Source organism: Argiope bruennichi, chromosome 6 (genome assembly GCF_947563725.1).
Source record: "Argiope bruennichi chromosome 6, qqArgBrue1.1, whole genome shotgun sequence".
Lineage (NCBI taxonomy): Eukaryota > Metazoa > Arthropoda > Arachnida > Araneae > Araneidae > Argiope > Argiope bruennichi.
In genome coordinates, this window is record NC_079156.1 from 106948300 (window position 1) to 106959500 (window position 11201).

The 11201-nt window shown below is 30.6% G+C and overlaps 1 protein-coding gene across 1 annotated transcript in view; it reads left to right on the plus strand.

Moving 5' to 3' along the window:
* LOC129971457 (streptococcal hemagglutinin-like) overlaps positions 1-11201 on the plus strand; it is a 35557-nt gene that overhangs the window by 18648 nt on the left and 5708 nt on the right. The window contains exon 10 of the mRNA XM_056085238.1: positions 1517-1688. Coding sequence (XP_055941213.1) covers positions 1517-1688 — 172 coding nt within the window. The remainder of the gene's footprint in view (positions 1-1516; positions 1689-11201) is intronic.

An 11201-nucleotide genomic window follows, 5' to 3' on the forward strand; every position in this document is an offset into this window, starting at 1 on the left:
AGAAATTTTCGGGGTTCGTTTGGATAGTGGGAGTTATATGGTGTGGAGAACGCTCAATCACCAGGCGGCAGTAGAAAATAAAACAACGACGTTTATTTACCCGAAGACACAGAGGGCAGCACAAAGACGACAACTATATACAGCACAGAAGACGATTATCTTCAGCCGAGACGTGCAGCATACAACAGACTCTACTGCAGACAGTAGCACATAGCTTAGTTCAATACTAGCTTCACTCCGTCGCTGCTCCGCTTATTTCTGGAATGCCAGTTCTTTACCGTCGGTTCCGACTACGACCCTCCGATCTGGTTCACGACCCTCGGCAGCTGCGGCTGCTTCCTTTTATAAGTCTCAGGAGGCGGGGCTAGAAGCCTCTCAACCAATCAGGCGTATCTCGGTTCCTACTGGACGGATCGTGAAAATTTTCGATATTTCGGGTATAATCTATTTTGGCGCCAAAGTCGCCAAGTTTGTCGCCAAGCTCTGGGACCTCGTATGGAACCAACAATGCTGGGAAGCCGCATCACAGATTCGTAACAATATATATATATATATATATATATATATATAGAGAGAGAGAGAGAGAGAGAGATACATACGTACATACACACATATGTAAATATGTATATATACATGCATATTGTATATATAAAATATATACATTATTAAAATCATATAGCAAACTTCAAAAGTAAGTCAGATGTAGAAAGAAGTCAATTTCTATTATAGAATGTGGGCTAACAAATGCAAAGGCGAAGTATTATTTCTCACTGAATTAAAGGAAATGGATGCATCACATGAAGATTGCAACAAGAGTTGAATCTAAAATCATGGGATAGGTATAGCTTATTAAAGCACTTTTTAAACAGAAATATGTGGGCTGAAATGATTATGTTAAAGATAGACAAAAGAAGATGAAAAGATAGAATTATTGTAAAGAGATATTTTGCAATTGTATAATTAAGCAATGTTTTTCTTCGTTTCTTTCATATCTTTATATCCATTTGTGTGTGTCTCAATACTTCAGTTTTGCCATTATATAAAATATATTTTTTTAAATATGTTCTATAAAAAAATTTAAAATTTTTTAATTTTATTGAGCTATAGCTTCCCTGAAACTTCACCCAGTGATTGGAAGTTTACCTGTGTTGTAAAATTAAAATGCGACTCACCCCCCCCCCCCTATTCTCCAGCTGACAGTTTCTTGTATCAATTCTTTGCTTTTGCTGCCTGATATTCTATTCTAAGAGTGATTTTTTTCTTTCTGTTTGTTTATGTTTGTCCTATGATTTTAGAATCCCATTTCATACATACATTATTTCTAAATAATAGTTGCATGAACTAATTGTATGACAGTTCTATGAAATATTTATTCTACTTCTTTTAAAAGAACACGCTTGGATACTATTTTTCTCTAAAATTATGGAAGAGATATATAATATTACAAAATTTAGTGCTGAATTTCACTTGCATGAATTATAATGTATTGAATAATGTGTACAATTTTCTCTTTTAGGAAATTTCCTAAAATTACTTCATTTGTGCAGAGAGACATATATAAAGAACAGTTCGATTATGAATTACCTATTTACGAAGCATTATTGAAATCTGTGAACAAAGCAAATAAAAGAATGAGACGTTTAGAAGGCGATTTGAAAACTTTTAAAGAAGGAACCCTTGAATATGAAGTAAGCAATTTCTGTTTAATTACTTATTGCAACATATCTTAATGACCCTCTGGAGGGCCAGTTATTCAATTCCTACTATTAGTTCACACTCTACCTATATATATTTATTTATGTATCTTGTTCAAATTTTCAATCTTTTTTAAAATAGTTTTTATTCATCCACTCAAATTTAAATACATTTTTTTAAACTTGTAGTGGATGACACTTGATGTAAATTATCAAATATGCAAGTGAATCTTTAAACTGAAGAATTTCTTTGAATGAGCAGTTTTAAAGAAATATAAAGCAAAGTAGGAAGTAGGAAAGCATAAGTAGGAATTGACTTAAATTTTTTTATATTACTTGTTTTGATACGATAGCTATCGGACGTTAATATAATAAATGTCTAAAGTGTGCATGCAAGTGAATCTTTAAACTGAAGAATTTCTTTGAATGAACAGTTTTAAAGAAATATAAAGCAAAGTAGGAAGTAGGAAAGCATAAGTAGGAATTGACTTAATTTTTTTTATATCACTTGTTTTGATACGATAGCTATCGGACGTTAATATAATACATGTCTAAAGTGTGCATGCAAGTGAATCTTTAAACTGAAGAATTTCTTTGAATGAACAGTTTTAAAGAAATATAAAGCAAAGTAGGAAGTAGGAAAGCATAAGTAGGAATTGACTTAAATTTTTTTATATCACTTGTTTTGATACGATAGCTATCAGACGTTAATATAATAAATGTCTAAAGAGTGCATGCAAGTGAATCTTTAAACTGAAGAATTTCTTTGAATGAACAGTTTTAAAGAAATATAAAGCAAAGTAGGAAGTAGGAAAGCATAAGTAGGAATTGACTTAAATTTTTTTATATTACTTGTTTTGATACGATAGCTATCAGACGTTAATATAATAAATGTCTAAAGAGTGCATGCAAGTGAATCTTTAAACTGAAGAATTTCTTTGAATGAACAGTTTTAAAGAAATATAAAGCAAAGTAGGAAGTAGGAAAGCATAAGTAGGAATTGACTTAAATTTTTTTATATTACTTGTTTTGATACGATAGCTATCAGACGTTAATATAATAAATGTCTAAAGAGTGCATGCAAGTGAATCTTTAAACTGAAGAATTTCTTTGAATGAGCAGTTTTAAAGAAATATAAAGCAAAGTAGGAAGTAGGAAAGCATAAGTAGGAATTGACTTAAATTTTTTTATATTACTTGTTTTGATACGATAGCTATCAGACGTTAATATAATAAATGTCTAAAGAGTGCATGCAAGTGAATCTTTAAACTGAAGAATTTCTTTGAATGAGCAGTTTTAAAGAAATATAAAGCAAAGTAGGAAGTAGGAAAGCATAAGTAGGAATTGACTTAAATTTTTTTATATTACTTGTTTTGATACGATAGCTATCAGACGTTAATATAATAAATGTCTAAAGAGTGCATGCAAGTGAATCTTTAAACTGAAGAATTTCTTTGAATGAACAGTTTTAAAGAAATATAAAGCAAAGTAGGAAGTAGGAAAGCATAAGTAGGAATTGACTTAAATTTTTTTATATTACTTGTTTTGATACGATAGCTATCAGACGTTAATATAATAAATGTCTAAAGAGTGCATGCAAGTGAATCTTTAAACTGAAGAATTTCTTTGAATGAGCAGTTTTAAAGAAATATAAAGCAAAGTAGGAAGTAGGAAAGCATAAGTAGGAATTGACTTAATTTTTTTTATATTACTTGTTTTGATACGATAGCTATCAGACGTTAATATAATAAATGTCTAAAGAGTGCATGCAAGTGAATCTTTAAACTGAAGAATTTCTTTGAATGAACAGTTTTAAAGAAATATAAAGCAAAGTAGGAAGTAGGAAAGCATAAGTAGGAATTGACTTAATTTTTTTTATATTACTTGTTTTGATACGATAGCTATCAGACGTTAATATAATAAATGTCTAAAGTGTGCATGCAAGTGAATCTTTAAACTGAAGAATTTCTTTGAATGAGCAGTTTTAAAGAAATATAAAGCAAATGTGGATTTTATCTCCAGATTTAAAGGTAATTTTTCCTATTTAGCTTCTTGAAAAATTGATATGGAAGCTTTCAATATACAGCAATTTATTTTTATTTGTATAAAGTATAGTAGCCATCAATGAACTTTTTTTCATGATTTTGATAAATTTACTTGTTTTAGACCTTCTTAGTTTGATAAATGCATTTTTGGAAGTATGTCTGTATTGAAAAAATGAATTTAGCCACACACAAAAAAAAATTCTTATTCTTAAAGCAATGCTTATTAGAATAAGATAATATAAAAAGCGACGAACTAGATAAATAAAATTTGTCATTAAAATTAGCGAATGATTTCAAAGTTTAGATCCAAATATACAATGTAAGGGGTCTAAAAAGTATACTTCTGACTACTGCATAATGTTTCTGTCTAGGGTTTAAGGTAGTAGGCCTCCACGCGGTGTAACCTGGTTCACACTAAATCTGGCAACGGCTTTACCTCCTTCCTTGTGTCTCTGACATTATTGGACCCATTCCACCGAAGAACCGCCTTGTAAGGGGGTCTGTTGCACGATAAATCCGTCAGGGCCAAACGTCCTCCCGTTGGTGTGGTGTGGAGAAGGGGGTGCCCGCTCAGGTGTCGTCCTCGTCATCTGACCGTGGTTCAAAATTACGAGGCCCGTCCCAAAATAGTCCTAGTGTTGCTTTAAACGGGACGTTAATATAACTAAACTAAACTAAACTGACATTATTGGAAGGCTAAATATCTAATGGCGCCATAGCCAATCTAGGCATTTGTAATCTATACTTATAATAAAGCTCAATGTGTGTGTGTGTTGGCGCTCTACAGGCCAGACCGTTTGACCTACAGCTACCAAATTTGGCACATGTATACCTTGGAGGCTGGGAATGTGCACCTGGGGTTCCTTTTTTCGAATTTTTAATTAGAATTTTAATTATTGATTAAAAACTAACTTTCCAGCCAAAAAAATCTTCCATTTTCCCCACCGCCAAATAAGTAAGGCTTCAGTTTTTTTTCTCCCAACAGTAATGAGGCTAGGGTTAACATTTTTCTGTTTATTTTCTTAATGTTTGATGGATTTAAAATTAACCATTGTTAATTAGTCGATCTTTCAGATTCATTCTGAAGTACTTTTGAATTAAAATAAAACAGAATAAAGGAAATTAAAAATGTCTAATCCGCATAGCGTTACCCCAACTGGCGTAGAAAAAATCACGTATTTGCGTTACGTAACTGGCGTTGAAAATTCACGCATGCGCATTGTGTTCTGAATTCCGCATTGTGTTGACAATTATTATCAACGGATGCGGACTGGATTTAAATTATTTTTAGGTTCGTTGTATGCTTTTGTAATTAAAATGTATTTATGTTAGTTATATATTTTTTTGTATATGCTTATAGTTTTAAGTACATCGTTTTTTAAGTAGTTTTTTTTTAAACCTGTTTTCAACCGTTTATTTTAAACGATTCGTTTTATTTTCTTAGTGTTTGATGCATTTAAAATTAAACATTGTTAATGAATCGATCTGCTCATAATGAATCTAAGAAAATTTTGTTGACAAATTCTTGAGATATTACATAAATTAAAAAAGATATTCTTTAGTGCCCATAAAGTTTAAACGCTGAGTGACTCTATTTTCAGTAATCAGATTATAAAAAAATTGCTTTGTTTCAGTAAAAAATATTATTATATTAATTGCAGATTAATTCTTTCCACTTTAATTTAAAGCATAAATTCTACGGGTGCTAACAGAAAATTAGAGAGATACATATTACGTTATGACTGAATGCCTTTATAATATTATGAATAAATTATATGACAATCAAAATTTGAAGTTTTAAAATATTTTGATGAAGAAGCTATTAAAGTAGGAATTGCATAAAATATTTAATTATTAAAATTTTAACGAACATTAAGATTGGCGAACCGGCTGGTCGCCAAAGGCGGCTAGTAAAAAAATAAATAAATAGATGTTTCTATCGAGATGAATCGTTATCTGGTTAATAATATTTCAGATTAACTAAATGAAAGCTGTAGCAGAAAGTCTCATAATTAAAAAGAATTAAGAATTAAATAAAAATTACTACTTGTTGTGCACATATATAGTAACATTAATAGTTTTGCTTCCTTTCAATGTGATCTTCTCTATCCATGATGTCCATGAACTAGTAATTCAATAAGAGAAAGAAAACAGACATGACACATGCCTGGAAAAAAAAATTATGCAAAAACTGCTTAAAATATAAAGATATTTTTAGAATTATTACATAAAATGATCTCAAACATTGATAAAATTCGATTTCGAAAATGCCGAAATTCGGGTTTCTGCAGAAGTGAAATGCTAAATACAAAATAAAAATAATGCCGAAGAAGCATTCTACTTATTAATCTCCATTACAATCCAACATACACCCTTCCACATTCCCTACGCCATAACTGGCAATATTTATTGATATTTGGCTATATGAATCTTTTAGTGATTAATTATTTTGTGCTTCTAATTCCTGTATGAGACAGGGTATGAATAGAAGAAAATATCTGTCAGCGAAAGTTTCAGGGGATGTATGGGCAATTACTGGTGGTGGATACATCACAATTAATCGATTTGTCGGTGTCTGGAATGGAAATCTGAACCATTCTCAGCCTTGGGTTATTTTTTAAAATTGTTAAATCTTCATCATCTGGAAATTCTGCAATAGTTGCGTAATCAATTGGAGATGGTATTAACTCTGGAAAGAGCATCTGCAACAACGTTTTCTTCTCCCTTGACGAAACAAATATTCGTTGAAAATTGAGCAATGTAACTAATTTTCTTGCTTTTCTTGGAGAGGCTTTGTCTAAACTGTGTTGAAAAGCGATGGTGATAGGTTTGTGGTCCGTATAGATGTTGGAAGACCTTCCCTCTAATATGTACCTAAAATGCTTTATTGCGGTGTAAATGGACGAGAGCTCCGGATCATATGCGATGTACTTTCTCTCTGTGTCGATTAAGGTGCGTGAGAAGAAAATTAATGGACCCGTCTCTCCCTAGTCAATTTGATGAATAACGGCCCCGATAACTGTATCAGAAGCATCGCCTGTGAGAAATATAATAGCGTCAGTTAAAGGATGAACCAGCATAGTAGCGTGAGCAAGTGCATTTTTGGGGTTTTTGAATGCATTGCGAGAATCTTCCGTCCATGTTAGCGGTACTTTACTATTTTTGCATCTTCCCCTGGTGGATGATGTGGGTTTGGTTATGTTTTGTATGACATCAACTTTCGCCGAAAGAGGTCTTATTCCTTCAGTTGTGATTCAATACCCCAAATTTAATAATTTGGGGTATTAAATCACAACTGTTTAGAAATTCCAAAAATACATTTTGCAACACTGATGCATAAACCATAGTCGTTTAACCTTAGAAAAACTGTGTATAAGTGTTTACGATGCGACTCTCGGTCTGGAGAAGTGATTAATATGTCATTTAAATAGAAGAATGTAAAGTCCAATCCTGATAGTACCATATTCACGAATCGTTGAAATGTCTCTGCCGCTTTGCGTAAACCAAATGTCACGAATGGGAATTCAAACACCCCTAAAGAAGTTATAATGGTCGTTTTTGGGATGTCGCTTTCGTGCACTGGAATTTGTTGATAAGCTCTAATTAATCAATGGATTAAAAAATCTTGTTTTCTTGTAGCATATAGCCACAGTTGATGAGGAACAGTAGAGGATATCGATCAGGATTGGTGATATTATTAAGCGCCCTGTAATCTCCACATGGCCTCTAATCACTTGATTTCTTTAGGGTGAGATGTAGAGGGCAAGTCAAACAACTTTTTGAAGATCTGCAAAGACCTTGTTGCAACATAAACTCAAATTCAGCTTTTGCTGCTTTTAATTTTTCTGCTAAGAGTCTTCTGACCCTAGCCACAACCGGGGCCGCTTTAGTTTCAATGAAATGTTCAGTGTTGTGATTTTTGATTTTATTATTGATTAGTGTTGGCCGCAAAAGATCTGGAAATTGTTTGAGGATTACTTTCTTACTGATTCTGTACTGCATGAAGCATTGATGAAATGACATCGTAGGCAGTGGCGGATTTTGACAAATTGAGGACACTGGCGCTAAATTATTCTGAAACCCACTTCTAGATAAATTGTATGATGATTAAAAAATAACATGAACAAATTTATTTGCGCTTTTAAATTCATCTTTATGCTTATTTTAGTTATGTAATATATATATATATATATATATATATATATATATATATATATATATATATATATATATATATATATATATATATATATATATATATATATATATATATATATATATATATATATATATATATATATCCCTTTATCTTTATTTTTTTCTGATTTTTTTGATGATATTAAATGATAACAGTGATTTATTTCTGTCTTTGCGTATATACATTACATTAGTATGAATATTACAGTATTCACGCATTCAAATTTTAAAACTGAAAAATTATTCTTGGTAAATACATCAGTTTAGTTTTTATTTATTTAAGTTTTTTTTAAGAAATAAAATATATTCAATTAAATAAATAATTTGAATTCATAAATCCTCAATTTTTTTCATTAACTATTACGAGTTTGATTATAAACCGAGAACTGTTGTGGTAAAATATTCCTATTTATATTCCGTTGGAAGTGGAATAAACAGTGCCAGCGTTCTTTGTCCCATGATCGGAATGATATTTTTCGTTCAACTGTGTATCTGTATCTTATTTTTTTTTTAGTAAAAACACATATTAAAATAATTAAATTAGTATTTTTATCTTATTTTAATTACTCAATACTAAAGTTTAAAATTAAGTTGATAAATTTATTATTATCAAAAATAATAATTTAAAATTATTTAATGGACTAAATAAATTATTTAAAAATTGTTGCCTTAATTTTTTATTAAAAAATTTTAAGTAAAAAAAAATATGTCAGAATAAATCGAAATATTTTATTTTAAGAAAGGTGCCAAAATCCAAATATGTTATTTAATGAAAAGGTGCCAAAACTTCTTTACATCACTTAAACACTCTCTACTTATACAATTGGATATTTTTGAAATTAAAAACAATATTATGTAATAGAATTATAAAATGAATCTTATTTTATGTTTATATCTTTTATTATTATACTATGTACAATCTCATGTTATAACTTACCTCAATTTTTTTTTTATGCACATTCTTTTAAAGTATTCTGGAAATCAAAGTTTTTGACGCATCATGTTCATTGGCCATGATAGTTAGAAAGTCGTTCAGACGTTCCTGAATTATCGACAAACTATAATAATTCTTCAGCAGCTTTAGTTTCGTGAAACTGTTTGCATTTCTGACCTTTAAGCATTTGTAAATTTTCAACACAGCTATTACATTCGAGAAAGTTGGTTGTACCATAAATCAGTTCATAAGAAATTCTTTGCAGGTACTTTTTCTTCGTTTATTTCGAGAAATTGTGACATGTAGAATTTAAAATGCACCATTTCATTACTAAATTCAGATTCGATATTCCATGAACAATGTTCTTTTGAGTTTTGAGCAGCTTCTTAATTTCGACGTTCATTCTTTTTGAAAAATTAACCAAATACCCAAATATTGAATAAACTTTACAATTCGCCTCAAAACGCCACGAAAGTTCTAGACGATGCATATCTGACAATTTTGTTGACACTTTGTTTTTCCTCTCATCTACGTACAAGATCTTCCGTGCTACAATCTTCGTATTATGTTTTTTTTTTTCGTTTGTTTTTATCACATAATTTTCAAGCATTTCTTTTTTGTTAAGTGTGTTTTCAGAAAATTTCAACTGGGAGAATTCAAATAGTTATATATCCCTTATTTACTATGGACATTTTTAAAATAAGAATTTATAAATTGTTTTCTTTCACATAAAAATATTAAATTAATAAAAAAAAATTACAAAGCCACAAAATTAAAATAATCATTTTATTTTTTATATAAATTACGTTCAATTCTTTTTAAATTAACATATACAAAAAACTATAGAAGGAATTCTCTTTAAGTCATTCAAAAATGACAATAAATAAATATTTATAATAGCTGATAAAAATTGTGTTTTTAATTTTTTAAACTACATTTGTTTATCTCTACACTTTAAAAATGTGTTCAGAAGCTGGCATCTTCAAAATTCTAGCGAAAAGAAAATCTCGTGAGAATAAAACACTTTGGAAATATAGACGACAGGAAACGAAAATGCACAGAAATCTCTACAAATCAATGTCATCCCCTCGGCCTAAGGTCAAGGGTGAGGTCAATGTCACACCCTTTTGTCGGTGCAGGGAATGATACTATAAAAAAAAAAAATAACATTTCTTGTAAAAGGGGGAGCTCTTTTTTTCTTTATCTTATGTTAGCTGTGAAGTCAGTTAGCCAACGAAAAGAAAAAAAGGATCTCAAAGATCTACAAACAAATTTGAAATAAATAAATTCTTAGAGAAATATTCTGAAATTTGACAGAAAGTTAATTTTAATTATATTGCATTCCAGTACACTATCCTTGTAAATAAAATAAATCAAACACAATTGCTCATTTGTTTCCGAAAAAAAAACACAAGGCATTTAGAATGGTATGCCATATATCCTTCATTTGTTAATAATATTCCAATTATATGATTTTGGGAATTATATTGCAATTTATTCGGAACAAATAGTTTTGATATATTTCGTTTTTTTTAATAAATATTTTATAGTTTTTTTATATCTTAGAAATTTTTCGAATATCACTACTTTTGCAATTATTTATTTACTTTTGGTTTTTTCGTTCCTAGTTAGTTCCTCTTATGTTTTCGTTTGACTCTTCATTTTAATTGAATACTTTTTTCTTTTTTTTTTTCTCAGTAAAGGAAGGGGGGGGATTGTGTGTAAATCTGCAACCAAAAAAATAACTGTCGATTCAATACTACGATATAGTTTTTGAGCCCCCACCCCCCGTGGTCTCAAATCATGAGGCGACCGCCTCCAACGCCTGTGCGGAAATCCGCCACTGACCGTAGGATGGGTCATCAATAGAGGACAATTAAGTGATGCTAATCAATTTACGATTTTTGCTGTCAACTAAAAGGTGGAAGTGAGACAAAAAGTCAATATCTATTATTAGTTTATTGACATCAGTTATCACAAAAGGTCAATCAAATGCTCTTCTTAGTCCAAAATCCAATTTTAGCAATTCTTGCCCATAAGTCTTAATTTTGGTTCCATTTGCAGCGAAGAGTTCCAGCTTTGCAACAGATCTTTTTCTTTTCGATAATGGTGGAATCACGGAAATTTCGATTAAAAATTGGGTGGTGCTCTCCTTGTCACACACACACACACACACACAAAAAAAAAAAAAAAAAATAGAAAAAGGACGACACATCTCGGCCCTCTGTCGTCTACGAGAGTCGGGGATTTAATTTTCCTGCGAGTATACGTTGGTTTTGTTAGGCCAATTGCAAGGATTATTGCATTTGAAAGCCTTATCGCCAAACCTTG